General features: G+C 37.2%; 1 protein-coding gene across 1 annotated transcript in view; it reads left to right on the forward strand.

The window, feature by feature from the left end:
• The first annotated feature begins 1268 nt into the window (after positions 1-1268).
• Positions 1269-16539, forward strand: part of PTPRC (protein tyrosine phosphatase receptor type C) — a 122148-nt gene continuing 106877 nt past the window's right edge. Inside the window, exon 1 of the mRNA XM_065871958.1 lies at positions 1269-1341. Within this exon, the coding sequence (XP_065728030.1) occupies positions 1269-1341 (73 nt within the window). The remainder of the gene's footprint in view (positions 1342-16539) is intronic.

Here is a 16539-nt window from a genome sequence, read left to right on the forward strand (position 1 = left end):
TTCCTAGCAGCCTAAGTAAGTATAAAACAGGTAAGGTTGCAAACATCAAAAGATGTATATACTTAAACGCAAAAGTCCTGCAACACCGCTTCCTAACCAGCTTGCTGCAAGGGCTCTGTCTCTCTCAAAGTCCCCTCAACATTATCTGTAGTTCAAATAATAATGCCTGGTATGTCTGTGCACGAGGATTTTTAAATGCATTCAGAGATTGTGACCATGATACCAATTCTCTTAACTGTATTGCTGAATTCACAGAGGCTTTTTGCCAGCATGAGTTTTCCTAATTAATGGACTTACTAAGAACACCATCAGAATCAAGAAGAACACTGTGTATTTGTTGTCTTTTAATCAGAAATGTTGAGAGAGTATTACTGAGGGAGAAAAAATGGTTAACTTTTGTAAAAGACAGCTCTTGATTTAATGGCTCATCTTTTCCTCATCAACAGCACCAAGAATATCACAGAAGTATTACTTTTTTGAAGCAGGACTTGCTGCAGTAGAAGTGAGTGTCCAATTCCATGGCTGGCTCCACAAGGATATCTATGAAAGATTTGGGGCAAACCTGTGAAGCTCCCTGAGAGTGCTTTGCATAGGAATGGCTAGATGCTGAAACTGTCATATTGCTGGGTTTTGAATGCCCTGATGGTAAATGATACTAGCTGTCGAAAATAACCAGATAGGTAGTAGTTTTTTCATTCATTTGGTCCTTTTAAAACCCATACAGGTATTTTTTACTAATTCAATTAGTGTATCATCTTGCCAACCCCCATTTTGCTGTAGCCATGCTGACTATGTTTCATCATCTTTTAGGTAAAAATGTCATGGATTTTTCAGGGGGGGTTATATTCGTTTTTGGTTGTAATGGATACTGCTTGGGAGCGTTATTTGGATACTAAAAACACATCTTCCTTGTAGGGAACATCTTTTGAAAGGCCTGCTAACTCAGTCTAATCACTTGGGTTAAGGAAGTAAGACGCCTTTGCAGTGACTTGGAACAACTTTCTTGACTTCCTGCAAAGAGGACGCTTTACAGCATTTTTGGAGAAGTTAGTAAAACCGAATCTGACATCACTACCTAGCAGCAAGTGGTTTGTTCTCAGCAAAGGAGGAAATTGCTCCCTGTCCGATAAGACACCAGTGAAGAGTATGCATTCATTTCTTTTCTTTTTGATTCAGTTTTACAGAGAAACATTTTTGCGGAAATAACCATTATTTTGCCTTTCAGAAGGACGCATGCTATTTCACAGGAATACGGCTGATTTCCAGATATGACCATGTATTTGTGGCTTAAACTCTTGGCATTTGGCTTTGCCTTTCTGGACACTGTAGTGTTGGTTACAGGTAAGTACGAGGAAATTCATATTTCCTTAGTTAGTGTGTGTGTGTGTGTGTGTGTAAGGTCATTGGTTTGAAATAGACATAAAAATAAATTAAGCATTGGTGACTGGAGGTGAGGAAGCCAACTGTAAAACAGTCAAGGTTATTGTACCTCAGAGGGACATGGCTTGCTATGTGACAGAATACATTGTTTCTGTTTAAAAAGGCATACATGTTTGGCCAAAAAAAAAATCACGATTTAAAAGGCAAACATTGTCTCTCTGTATCTTGGTTTACAAACTGTTCAAGGATATTACAAAAGCTATTACTTAACCCTCAAAATATACAAACACAAGTTTATGAATGTCTAAGGAAATTTTAATGACAAAAGAAGTAAATTTTTGTCTTTCCAACAAAAAATGCATTTAAAAAAATCATACTATGGCTTTGCTTGCATGCAAGTCACTCCCTCTTTTCGGGCCAGTAGTTTGCTTCCTCAAATTTTGATTATGACTGAAATATTTTATTGAATACTTAGTTGTATGGTAGTTTAAAATAATACAATTGGGTATTTAATTAAATATTAACTTTCTGCAAATTCTTATCACAGAATGTATTTTAAATCAAGGTTTTGGTCCCTTACAGTCGTTTTAATGATTATTTGCTTTGAAAATTCTTATGGGGCCGCCGCCCTTCCTGGTGATGGGTAAATAGTAGCGCCTTGACGAGATAAAAATACTTGAACTCTTAAGAATCATGCAAATGCTGTATTCTATAGGAAACTATAACTAATCGGACCTCTGGTACCTATTCACATTTGAGATTTTTGTACACTTATGGTCCATTTAATGTACATTTCTTGAACGGTTTCAGTTTGGGTCATAAGTACATTTTTGGTTGATATGTAATATTACTCCTTATGGTGTAGAATCTAAAAGCAATGTTTTATTATTGAAAAGATATTTAAATGGTATTTTTGTAGATTTCCAAATAAGTGAAAAAAAAAAAGAAAAGAAAACAGGAAAAATATTTTTAAAAATCTTGCTGATTGTAATTCACTTTGAAATCTTTTTTTGACTTTCTACTGCTCTCCTTTTCTCTAAAGGGCAGGGCAGTAGCTACCTTCTGAGCACGCTACATTGTTAATTTACATTTTGTGTAACCAAGGACAGTAGAAAGCAGCGTGGATAGTGGTTTTTTTGTCTGTTTTCTTTAACTGCAAAAACGGATTAAACATTTTTTATATAGGTACAGCATTTTGTCTTAGTACAGAAAATGTTTACCAAGTTACCATTCCTATAAAGTTGGTTATAATAATAAAAGCCAACTTATAAAGAATAATAATTTTAATAAGGTAATAATATGTGTATTATCATAAGTCAGAGTAAATTTCCATTAAAAATTCCCACTCAGGAACTGTTGGGAAACACTTTTAAATGAGCATCAAGAAATTCTCAAATATTTTACAGGCCACAGAGCAAACCACCATAAAAATTTCAACACGGTCTATTAAGGATTTTTACCATAAGAAACATCTTTGAACTTATCATCAAAATAAGAGTATAAAATGATCTAGCAACCTTTAAACCAATTGAGCTGAATAGTTTATACTATAAATAAATGTATCGATATACATAGATTTATTTTGAAAACCAAGTTTCACTTCAACTGCTCACATAAATATGGAGAGCAAACATAGTTTTAGAAAAAATATATAGATATAATTATCTAGGTGTGCAAATCTTGTTTATCATACTTTGAAGTCCCCAGAGAGATTTTGGGATTCACGGTATAATTTTGGAAATTATTAATTCTTTAAATGATATATTTTTCTATATTAGCAACCTAAGAGTTGCATTATATGTTTTACTTTCATGTGTTCAGTTGAGTTTAGTGTTTATAGGAAATATTAGACCTCAAATTTATATTGTGAACTCTAAAGGCATAAAGAAATAGAGCCAAATGGAGAGTGACTTCAGTGGATAAATTGTTGCAAACTCGGATGTGTTATTTAATCTCTAAAATACAAATATGGGCAAAGTTACACTTTGCCAGAGCAGAGTAACATTGCTGGCTGAGTTTTACATAAACGTCTGATCTATTTGCTCTGTGCCTCTTGGCCATGTTAACCGGAAACCAACACTTTGTTTAAAATTTAAATAATTCTGGGGGACAGTGATGGTTTCAAGCATGCAGGTAGGAGTGAGTGATCTCTGGCTCTCACAAAGTAGTGCCAGGATCTACGGCTTCACACCATAACGGCCACGAATACATGAGTTATGTGAGTTATGTGTCATAACAGTTAAGAGTCATTTCCTGGACATAAGTTTTCATTTTTCCATCGAAGTAAAAGAGCTCTTAGTTCCAAACATGTACCTTGCCTTGCCCATGGCAGGTATTCAATACTAGTTATGAATTGAATTTGATCAGCAATCCTATTAAGTTCTGAATACAATGTAGAGTTTGGGGGTGGTGAGTATGATTATATATTGAGTTTTTGGAAAATATTTTCCTAATACAAATCTGCCTGGGATTGTTACCATCGCTAGACTCTGAAATGCCTTTGGTTAGAGGGAAGGTGAGGTGAGGTTAGGGGTCTGGTTTCCTTTTCCTCCCTTTCTCTACGTGACTGAGCACAGGGTCAGAGCCCTCAGCTTTGAGCTGGGTCTTTGCTCTGTTCTGGGCTACTTGGTATCCTTCTACCAGTGACAATTAAGTACTGTAAGAACATAGATATTTCTACACTGTTTGTATGCATATACATACACACACATAAATAGATGAGTTATATATATATATATGTGTGAGTTATATAATACACAAACATTATATATTTATGTATATATATTGGTCTGTCTGTCTATCATCTCTCTACTGGTTCTCCACATTTGTCTACTTTTAAATATTGGAGTTCTATGGACCTCAATCTTCGGCCTGTTTTTTTTGTTTGTTTTGCGGTACGCGAGCCTCTCACTGTTGTGGCCTCTCCCGCTGCGGAGCACAGGCTCCGGACGTGCAGGCTCAGCGGCCGTGGCTCACGGGCCCAGCCGCTCTGTGGCATGTGGGATCTTCCCGGACCAGGGCACGAACCCGCGTCCCCTTGCATCGGCAGGTGGACTCTCAACCACTGCGCCACCAGGGAAGCCCCTTCGGCCTGTTTTATTCTTATTTCCTAGACTCAGAGTTCCTTATCATCACCTGCTATGTACTGATGATCCTGATTCTCCATGTCCAGACTCACCCCTCAGAAGGTAGAACCTACTTCCTTTCCTTTTTTTTTTTTTGTTAGATTTTTGCGTTTAATATTTATTTAACACAATATTTTCCAACTAAACCATAAAACCCAGATACATTGTTTCATTCCTAACTTTCTCAGTCAAACAGACAGTGATGTAGAGCTATTCTAGAACTCTAACAGTATTGAGGCAAAGTCTCTGAGCAAAATTATTTTAGCCTGTGTGCTGAGGGCTTATGTCTTTTTACTTTTTCTAATTTTACTTTATTTATTTATGTTTATACAGCACGATCTTAGTAGTTCTCTATTTTATATATATTAGTGTATATATGTCAATCCCAATCTCCCAATTCATCCCACCACCACCACCCCACCACCTCCTTTCCTAAATTTAATCTTGTTTTACTGTGTTGTGTTTTTGCAAAAAAGAAAAAAGGAGAGGGAGAGAGGGAGAAAGAAAATCTGAAATATATATTTAAATGCTCCCCAAGTCCTATCATTTTACTTTGTAATGATCTCTAAAATCTTCGCCCCCCCCCACCTCTACTGACATCCCTTTAATTCACAACTTTATCCCTTTTCACCTGCAGTGTTGTAGTAGTATCCTAATCTGTCCATTTCTTTTCACACCCTACAGCTTAAAAATATAAAATCAAAGAGGAAAAAACCCTCCGACATCTTTTCGTTGCCTTGGTTTCTATTCTAAACTTTTGCCAGAACAACTGAGTCCACCGATGAGCTAGGAGCATGGCAGGAGCTGGGCAGGGATCTTTTTTTCTTTTTCTTTTATGATTGACTAAAATAGAACAAACAGCAGGTAGTTTCAACACCCTGCCGCTCTACACTTCCTCAAGACCTCCAAGGCGCTGCGCCAATCCTATTTCCCCTCTAAAATTCTCTTTCATCACTCTTGCCACAAAACATCTCCACCGAATTTGGATACTTTTTAACACCTTTCCTTGTCATTTTTCACATACTATTTCAGTTTGCTGTTGCTGGCATTATTGTTTACCAATCAGAGCATTACGGCCATTGTAACCTACATGATAGCAGAAACCGTCTTATGCCTTTTTTGTATCATTTGTGCTTGATTTCTTCCCAGACACTGAAAAAGCAATGGGCATTTTTTGATGAAACTGCAGATTATAATAATAGAGGAGAAGGAGGAGGGTAAGAAAATTTTCAGAAAGAAAGGACAGAGAGGGGAAAAACATGAAATGAAAAAACTAGTCAGAGGCAAAGTGGAAGGTGGAGGCCATTGGACAATTTTATCAAGATTAAGTAGAATCATTTTAGATCTAGATCTTTACAGGCTTTGCCCTTCCCCCCAACCGCACCCCATTTCCTTCTTTCATCTCCTTATTTTACCTTTTCTCTGGAAAGAGCCTCCTGATTTCTTAAAAATCCATAGTTCATGCATATGTTGTTTCTAAATTTTCCTCAACCTACTCTTTGGACATTCTCGCTAGTGGCATTTCATTTGATGGGTCTGTTTTGCTCTTCAGATCCAGACGTCCACAGGAAGAAAAGTAAGGAATAGGGAGGGAGGGACTCATGTAGCAGGGGAACGAGACAGCCCTGGCACATACTGGTGTGGGTAGCACTTGACCTGGGACTGTTGCCAAAGGCAGATGGAAAATGGCTCACCCTGCCAGTTGCATTTTGTGTGCACAGAAAGCCTGGAGGAGTCTGAGCGTCATTTCTTACTAGATAATGGGATAAAGAATTTCAGTCTGAGCAGGTGAAGGGCAGAGATCTGTAGTCAGGTTGATTGACTTTGTTGATGAAGGTGCATGCAGCATTCATGTTACAGGGTTTTGTTTACAGACCATGTGTATATAAGAGTTACTGGTGCAGAGAAAGAAATTCGTCATCACTGCAGATCTTTGATCTTTTTCAGTCATCTTACAAGTCTATAGGAATTGTTAGACAGGAGAAAAGAATGGAAATTTCACTTAACTTCAGTTTAAACTTAATTTCAATCTTGTGTAAGTAGTTTTGTCAGTACGAGACACCCAACCACATACTAGTTGCTGATCACCAAAGAGTTATTGCTATGACTTTTGCATGCATAAAAATAGTAGTCTTATAAACAACAAGGTCCTACTATACAGCACAGGGAACTACATTCAATATCTTGTAATAAATTACAATGGAAAAGAATCTAAAAAAATATATATATATGTATACAACTGAGTCACTTTGCTGTACACCTGAAACTAACACAATAATGAAGTCAACTATACTTCAATTAAAAAAAAGATAGTCTTATGGAAGGATAAAGAAAAAAATACAATATTGCAGGCTATTCATTTAGCAATACCATGTGATATCTATTTCTACACAATTCTGCAATATACAGAAGTAAAATTTACAGTAATTAATAGATTTTGTGTACATGGCTGTAATCAATATTTAGATAAGAAAATTTAATTATTGCCTAAAATCTTGAATGTGCATTCCTTTTATATGTCAATATGTTATTCCAATTTCAGTCTCTCAAGAGTCTAGGGAATGGCTCTTGTAAGCAGAGTATTATGTGTTCAGGAAAACAACAGAAACAAGAAAAAATAAAGAAAGAAATGAAAACCTTCCTTCTCTTTCAGCTGGGGCAAGCATAAATATATATAAAATTAGTGTTAGGAAAATAGTCAAGAATCTTTCACGTTCGTTCACTTTACCTTCAGTTGATTCCCTTCTGAAAAGATAATCAGCAAGATTATCAATGCTTTTTCTTAGGTTCTGTACTGAAGACCCAAACTCAAACAAACTTGAACATCTTTTACGGTGCATACTTACACAGTGTTGAAAGATTAAACATTCATTTCCTGTTAAAAATGAGACACAAGTATCTGAAGTGAAAAAAGTGACTTTACTAAAACTTCAATTTCTCCTATAAATATATCGCGAGTGTGATAAAGGTGTAAGTCCGTGTGATGGTATTTAAATGAAAATGATTGCCGTTCATATATTCAAAAATTTGCTTCCAACCAAAATGTGAGCAAATTCATCAACCATCTGAAAAAGTGATCTGCTGGAGAGCAGAACTTGAGTCGAGGGCAACTCAGCATCCTACTCAGAGGTAGTGTTAGGAAATGAATGCACGGTAAAGTGAACTTAACAAAAATCACCGATAGAGAAGAAGAAACTCTTTGCTCTGTAAATTAAAACAAAATGTCCTGATAGTCATGAAAATAGGTTAGAGACACCCATACAAATAATAATGATGTTTCGATAAAAGAGGTTATCAAAGGGACAAAATCAAGAAATAAAGTGTGGTCACCATATTTTAAATATTTCCACTTAAAGAAAAAGACAATAATTTGTTTACTGATAAAAGAAATACTAAGCATCATAGGAAATGAGTCAGGAGCCATCCAAGTTGGAGAAAACCATGGCGGGTGGAACGAGAAATATTTTGGAAAGCAAATTCTATGAATAGTGTGATCTGGATCCAAATCATTTTTCTTCTCTGATACACCATTTCCTCATCTACAAAGTGTTGTGAGCATTAAACGTGATAATATTTGTGACACTGCTTTGAAAACAGTGAGGTACTCTGCAAAGTGGTAAATTTCATTTACGTAATCCCTCGAAATCACAGCACACAGCTCTTTCCCGTTGAAACGTGATCCCAAATCACATCTCTTCCTTTGAGAGATTCTGAGAAGATAAGGTTTAAGGCTGTGTGGAAGAGGAATAAACTCTTATAGATCTTTGAATGTTTTTAACTTTGTATCGCCTATTTTAGGGATTTTCCGACTCCTCTGGATTCTACCTCTTAAATAGTTTATAGATACATTCCGTATCACAGCTCTGCTACAGTGTCTTAACATTAGTAGCCTGGAACCTTGTTTCCCTTCAGCTGTTACCAAGATAATCTTTGTAAAAGGCAAAACTCACCTTTGTACATTCCTCCTTCAATGGCTCCCAGTTGGGATAGAGAATATACTGATCCCATGATTTTGGTCTCAAGGTGTTTTGACTCAACATTTATGAATATAAACATTTAATTAGAATATACCAACATTTATAAATTTTTCTTGAAAATATATTTCACAGAAAAATTCCCCTCCATTAAGCTAGTTTAATTCCTTGAGTATTTTTTATATAACTTGATTAAATCATTACCAATTTTTCCATTTTTATTTTACTGAACTAACGTTCAACATCTATTTTCATTTAATTTTTACAATCGCTATTAAATTCATGAATTGATTTTTATCCACGCACATTTTACTGATTATAGTTTATGCCTGTGGGAATTTTCCTTTATGGTTATTATTTTTCTTTTTTCTTTTTTTTTTTTTTTGCGGTGCGCGGGCCTCTCACTGCTGTGGCCTCTCCCGTAGCGGAGCACAGGCTCCGGACGCGCAGGCTCAGCGGCCATGGCTCACGGGCCCAGCCGCTCAGCGGCATGTGGGATCTTCCTAGACCGGGGCACGAACCCGCGTCCCCTGCATCGGCAGGCAGACTCTCAACCACTGCACCACCAGGGAAGCCTGGTTATTATTTTTCTAAGTGCAATTTTTCTTGTCAAACCACACAGATCTAAATTGCCCAAAAAGGCTTTAATTCTTCTATTTAGCCAGAAATAACACTTCATGTGTGGTTTTAGCCACTGTTGGTTTCTTTCTTTCTTTCTTTCTTTCTTTTTTTTTTGCATTTCAATGTCACATAAAATATGTCATGTAATATAATTTTTCACTTTTGTCAAAGTTTAGATTGGGCAGTACTAGCTATACTCAAATCTATTTTGTGTTGATATTTCTATTAGTAACATCCATTTTATGATTGAGAACTCCTTCAGCAAGATTCCTTTTTGAGATTTTGAGAGTTTTTGGTTATTTCTCAGGTAGCCAATGGAAACATTAGTATCACTTATTTGACTGCTGTATAGTCTAGCATTGGTGTATTTTAATTCTCATTCATTTGTACCAACTCCTTACTAACTGGTGGAACAAAAAGTGAATAGAAGAATCAACACAAGTTTAAAATGTTCTCAGGGCACAATGGTGGGTGAGGTCAAAATAAGGTGTCAAATCATCCTCCTTTGGTCTCTGTGCACTTAGGAAAAATGAAAGCAAACAGCATTGCACACACGGTTCTAATTTAATCCCTCCAGATTTCTCCAGCTTTATCTGGGGTCACTTTGTGACATGTACTATGTACTCTTGTAACTTTCATTTTCCTAAAAATATAATGTTTTCCTGTCTCCAAACTGTTGCTCACCCCTCCATGTTTTCTTCCCTCCATAATTTTTTTAAACTGGGCAAATTATAATTGCCCTTCAAAATTTAGTTCAAAGGGCACTTCCTCTGGGCAGCCCTCCTGCACATCCTTTGTTCTTTCACCCCTTTCACACCTGCACAGGTCCTCTTCTGACCTTCTGGGGATCTCTTTACCTGGCTGTTTCTCACAGTAGCTGGTGAGCTCGTGTAGGTTTTCATTGGGTCTCTTTTTTTTTTTTTTTTTTTGCTGTACACGGGCCTCTCACTGTTGTGGCCTCTCCCATTGCGGAGCACAGGCTCCGGACACGCAGGCTCAGCGGCCATGGCTCATGGGCCCAGCCGCTCCGTGGCATGTGGGATCCTTCCGGACCGGGGCACGACCCCGTGTCCCCTGCATCGGCAGGCAGACTCTCAACCACTGCGCCACCAGGGAAGCCTGGGTCTCTTCTTATTTACCAGTGAGTTGAATGAATGGATGGTGTGTCAGTGCAGCCCACCCCTGTACGTAGAAAATACTTAACAACTCAGGCAAACAATTTTAATTGTTCTTTTGTTGTTGTTTCTTAAGTGAACTATTCATGGCAAAATTTCTACATGATAGAAAATTTTAGGAAATAGAAGAAAGAAAAAAATTGCTTTAACATCTTTGCCAACATTTTTTCTTTCTTTTTCCCGATCTTCCTCTCTTTCGATCACATGCTGTGTATAAAATTGCATATCCTATTTTTTTCCTAAGTAAACCATGATTATTCTAGGCAACTTGAGAAATACAGAAATGAATACATAGGAAAATAAAAATCAGATTACCCATACCATGACCTAAACACTTTATGAGTATTTCATTTTACCAGGCTAGCTAAACCTATTTATTTATTCATTTATTCATTTCATGAACAAACATTTTATAAGTGTTTTCATTGTTCCATGAATTGGGCATACCATATCCCATTCCTCTCCTTGTGAAGTCTGTAATCTCAGTGAAGCAGTGGCTGCTTAGAGATGGGGTTTTAAATCTCCCAAATTCTTCAAAAGCTTTCTCTTCGAAGTAATAGTATACCTCACAACAGATAATTATTTGTGTTCTCAATGTTCTATAAATTATAACTTATTCCTTTAAAATCTGCATATAGTACACTATTTAAGTAAAAACTCTATTCTTGCCAGACTACATTTAGGCCTCCATTCCAACCAGATTCCTTTGGAAGGCTTTTGGTTATAGAAGTTTGGGAGCTGCAGAACTAGGCAATAACCTCAATTTGTTTTTGGTTTGGTTTATGATTTAAACCGAAAATAAAAGATTTATTTGGAGAGAAATTTTAAACATACACATATATATGCCACACAAACAAAACCTCTACTGTTTTTGGTGATCTTCCACAGTAATTTTCCAAGGTTACCAGTTCATAAGGAGTAAGACTTGGGGAGGAGAGGGTTGAGATTTCATGCGGTGTCTATCTGATTCTAGGTCTATTTTTTTCAGCCTTCTGAAAGGTCAGCTTAATAACCAGGTAATTGAGGACATGATGATGGTACTCAAATCACAGCAAGACTGAAGGGTAGTTGGTAGTTGCTTAGAGGTCATTTGTGTGAAACATGCATTAATCCCCATGCACCTGATTTAGCTGCATGAGTGAACCATTGTATACTGGGCCACTTCCATATCCCTAGCGAGATCTAAAACTATAAAAAGCAAAGAGGCATCTTTAATTAATTTGTCTTTACTATGAATGCTGATGCCACGTTAATAATGCAAAAGTGATGTTATCATCATTGTCTTGAAAGGTGGTTAACAAAACATAGCACCCAGTCTGTCTCAAGGTGAGTGATAGGATGGAAATAATGGATCTTCCCCGTCCCTAAACTGTTTTTGATATTACATAAAATGAAAGCCATTGAATAATGTACCAAAGTATCTAGATTTTTTGGTTGCTGTTTTTGAAGTGCAAGGAAGTAACTTGACATTTGTTAAATACTTTGATCATGGAAAACACATGAGGTTTTCATATTATTCCAGGAAGTGTAGGCACTAGACAATCTTTTCATACTCATCCAAGAGGCATATTAAATGAATCAGGTAGAGCTCTCTTACAGTTTGCTACTCCAGGAATAAGTTGGCTATAACTTAAGGGAAAGTGAAGAAAAAAGTATGTGTATTATTTGGTTACTCTGATGAATGTGGGCTGCCAATCAGATAATTCAGGCCAAATATTGTACTTTGACTTCTTAAACTTGAGTTTCCAAATCCCCTTTTTGGTTTCTAAACTAAGATTTTAACTTATGCCTAATAAACCCTGTCTTTTTACTTTTCGGTCATTTTATTTTCTTAATTTACTTACTGATACTTCAGATATGATCAAGATATATAATATCTAAGAAAACATAAATGAAGTGGAAGACATCAGTTCAGAGTTTTGACTGTAAGAGGAAGTGATGACATGAAGGGGACAGATGATGGAAAGAAGAGGGTCAGGGAGCTGATGGAAGTAATTTAAAGAGATAATTATAGAAATGTTGGATTGAGACATGCTCTCTTTTTTTTTTTAAAGGTGTTGTTTCTTTTTTTTAATTAATTAATTTATTTATTAATTTATTTTTGGCTGCGTTGGGTCTTTGTTGCTGCGCGCGGGCTTTCTCTAGTTGCGGCGAGCGGGGGTCACTCTTCATCGTGGTGTGCGGGCCTCTCACTATCGCGGCCTCTCCCGTTGTGGAGTACAGGCTCTAGATGCGCAGGCTCAGTAGTTGTGGCTCACGGGCCTAGTCACTCCGCGGCATGTGGGATCTTCCCAGACCAGGGCTCTGAACCCATGTCCCCTGCATCAGCAGGCGGACTCTCAACCACTGCGCCACCAGGGAAGCCCCAGACATGCTCTACTTTTAAAGTGCTTAAGAAATTAGTCTTTGACATCTTGTCTGGAGTCCATTCTGAGCTTTCCAATTATGAAATGTGAGGAAAATTACCTTTTAAATTCTCAGCTTCATTATCTGTACAATGGGAATAATGGCAGTAGCTCTTAAATGAGACGATTTACTCCTTGATTCAGTTGTTTTTAGAGCCCCTACTATGTGCCAAAGTGCTGACACAGTGGTACATACAACAGAAATAAAAATCGTAGTAAATAAAAATAGTGGTAAATAAAACTTTCATGAAGCTTATATCTTAGCAAGAGAGATAACAAAAAGCCAAAAAAGTATTAGAGAAATTTCAGATATTGATGAGTGTTGGGAAATGAAACAGTGTGATATGACAGAGACTGGCCAGACTTGGGGGTGAATGGCCCTTTAGACAGAGTGATCAAGGAAGGCTTCTTTGAGGAAGTGTCATGAAGCTACTTGTTGGCTGATGAGAATGTAAAGATTCAAGTGAGAGGAACTGGCAGGTGCGAGGCCCTTTGGAAAAAGCAAACAATTGGTGAGTCCAAGCCACAGAAAGGAGGCCGGGTGCTTGCAGGATGGCAAGTAAAGGCTGAGTGGTGTGTGGTGAAGAGGGAGAGAGAAACAGAAGGAGAGAATTTATATTCACCCTAAGTGTAATGAGAAGAAGCCATTTGGAATTTTTAAGCAGGGAACGGTCAAATCTCTTTTCCATATTAAGAAACCACCCTGGTTGCCACGTGGAGAGCAGGCTGGAGGTGAGACAAAGCCTGGGGATTAGTTAGAGCCTGCTGAGTTGGTGGAAGGGAGAAGGGTTGGGGACCTGGACCAAGCGTTGACAGTAAAAGAAAAGGACAGATCCACATGGGATCTGGAGAAGTTGCTGTGCAGAAGGGGAGTAGGAAGTTGTTCAGAATGACTCTTTTTTTTTTTTTCCATGAGCAACTAAGATGGGAAACATCCCAGTTGGGGGTAGACAATCCAGTGTCTGCTTTGTCCATGTGAATGCTTGAATTCTCATCAGGCATCCAACTACAGATGCCAAGAAGTCAGCTGGAGTTAAGAGTGAGGGGCTGATCAGGTTTTGATCGGAGCCATAGCTTTGGGAGTCGTAGGGCAGATGGGATTTAGAGCTGAGGGATCCACTATGAGAGAGTCAGAAGAATGTTCAGACGGAGAAGTACCGACGCTCCGACTCTGAGCCCTGGGACACTGCATGTCTGAAGGGGTTGGAAGGAGGGGTTAGGAGAGGAGAGTCAGAGGGGGCAGTCAGTGAGGAAGGAAGAATGTTTTGCTTGGGATGTTGAAAGAAAGGAGTGATGATTATGAAAGGCTTAACATGTTTGCTGGCATATAATAAGAATCCAGTAAATTCCACTGAAAATCCAAATTCATGTCTCCTCTTGAAAGGTTACTGAACAGTGATTGTGAACATACTAACTATTGTCAAATATCCCCTTTTAACTTTAATATTATCACAAAAGTAAGTATGAAGGAAGTTATAACAATATTTGGAAGAATCAAATATCTTCAATGTATGTATTATACATGTCTCTATATATGTTTACATGTATCCTTTGTTAGCTTAGCTATTAAAAAAAGGTACAGCTTAAAATAATCTCTTTTAATAAAAACTATATAAAATGTATTGAGAGACTAATGAATTAGGAATTTAACTGAGAATGTCTTGAAAGGACAATGTTCTGTTGTGTCCGTTTTGGGGACCTTGTTTTGATGCATTTGATAAAAATATCTTTAAATATTATTTAAGCCAATATTAGGACAGGTTGGGGGTTTGTTGAGAGTTAATTTGTTACATAAAAGGCTTATTTCTTTTTTTATTGAAATATAGTTGATTTACAATATTGTGTTAGTTTCAGATGTACAGCAAAGTGATTCAGTTTATCTATCTAGCTATATTAGATTATTTTCCATTATAAGTTATTACAAGATATTGAATATTGTTTCCTGTGTTATATAGTAAACCCTTGTTGCTTCTCTATTTTATGTATAGTAATGTGTATCTGTTAATCCTATACTTCTAATTTATCCTTCCCCCCTCCCTTTCCCCTTTGGTAACCATAAGTTTGTTTTCTATGTCTGTGAGTCTGTTTCTGTTTTGTATATAGATTCATTTGTATTATTTTTTAGATTCCACATATAGGTACTATCATATATTTGTCTTTTGCTGTAAGAGGGTTATTTCTAAATCAAATTTTAAATCTTTCATTTCTTTGAGAAAATTGAAAACAATTGGTTATCACATAGGCTTATACTAGGTAGAACCTAATAGCCTTGATAATTGTACAGGATACAAATAAGGATTTGTCTTTATGAGATCATACATAAATAAGATTTTAATATCGGACTTGGCAGGTTTGCTTAGAGAAGATCTTTAGGGCAATGTAATTTTTGTAGTCACTGGTAGCTAGCTAGCAAGAAAAGTAGTGCTTACCAGGTACTGCTCTGAACGTTTTATAAATGTGATCTCGTTTAACTTAAGTACACAAACCATTATCAAGTCTAGCTTATACTTGTGTTTGTTAATTTGTTTCCCAATATATATCATAAAATGTACTGATTTTCATGTCCTAAGAGGAAAGAGCTAAATTTCATTTTCCTTGTTCTAATTGTAAGTACTAAGATTGACCAAGAAGGAAAGGGAAGCAGCCCAGGGCCCCTCCTGTGTGCCTGGCCCTCTGAACGATGCTTTGCGGGCACCATGCTGGTCTCACCTCTTTCTACATTTTCCGTATTCAGAATTCTTCAGAGTATCAAATAAATGTTCCGACAATTCTTGTTCTCTAGTCTTAATAGCAGATAGCAGAATTAAGGTTAAACCAAAAAAGTAAGTGATCTAAATATTACTGATATTTATTTTTGTATGATGGTGTTTTGCTTATGTTGAAAAACGGGCACATTGAATGTTTTAGCAGTTTACTGTGATCTCTATTATGAAATCGTATTGAAAAGGCTCAGCACAGGAGAAAGTTGTACAGCTTTCTCTTCCAGCCCTGCTGCATTTCATACGGATGTAAAGCTTAATTAGGCACATCTGCTTCATCACACGTGCACACAAGGTGGAAGAAGGCGGAAGAGGGGATGAGAGAAATAGGACCAATGTACTGCAGGCAGTATCTTAGTGCAGGGGAGATAGATAGTCATGCATGTGACTGTAGCATCAGTGAATCAGAAAGCCTAGCTGCTGTAATGCAGAAAATCTGCCTGTGTGTAAGTAGTAGGGAGAGAAAAGCCTGGTAAACCTAAGTAATCCATTTTCAGATGTGTGAGCTCAATTATGGAGCAAATATGACTTTAGTTGCCCATTGCTTCAAGGATAAAAGTTCGAATGAAGGAAATGACTTTCCATCTAAATAATAGAGGACTCAGCATCCTTTCAATGTGAACAGCTATGATGCTGCCTTGCTACCTGGTAACTTTAGAACAATGGAGCCCATGAGTCCATCTACAGGTTCAAGAAAGAGAGGTTCTTACAGGGAGGAAGAACATTTGCAGGATGACCTACAACAGAAACTCACCAAAGCCTTTGAAACCCAAGATTATCCCTGTTCTAAGAATAGAAGGCGGTGCTGTGTTGAGGGCAGCTAGAAGGCATGGATGAAAGAACCATTGGGATGACCAGTGAGAGACCAAAGGCAAGTAGAACCTCAAAAATCTGGACGTGGAACAAGTTAGATACAATATAAGGAGAACTTCAAAGATGGTAAAATAAGAATAATAAAAATACCTTTAGTTGTCAGATGTAAAATTTGTCCAGTTTTGTCACTTTCTATTTTTCAGGAGCATTGTAAAACTAAAGATATTGTCTGTTAACATCAATTTAGCTCTACGTGTTTTTCTCATCTATCTTCATTGGTCAATTTT

This window comes from Phocoena phocoena, chromosome 1 (genome assembly GCF_963924675.1).
Source record: "Phocoena phocoena chromosome 1, mPhoPho1.1, whole genome shotgun sequence".
In the NCBI taxonomy this organism is placed as follows: domain Eukaryota; kingdom Metazoa; phylum Chordata; class Mammalia; order Artiodactyla; family Phocoenidae; genus Phocoena; species Phocoena phocoena.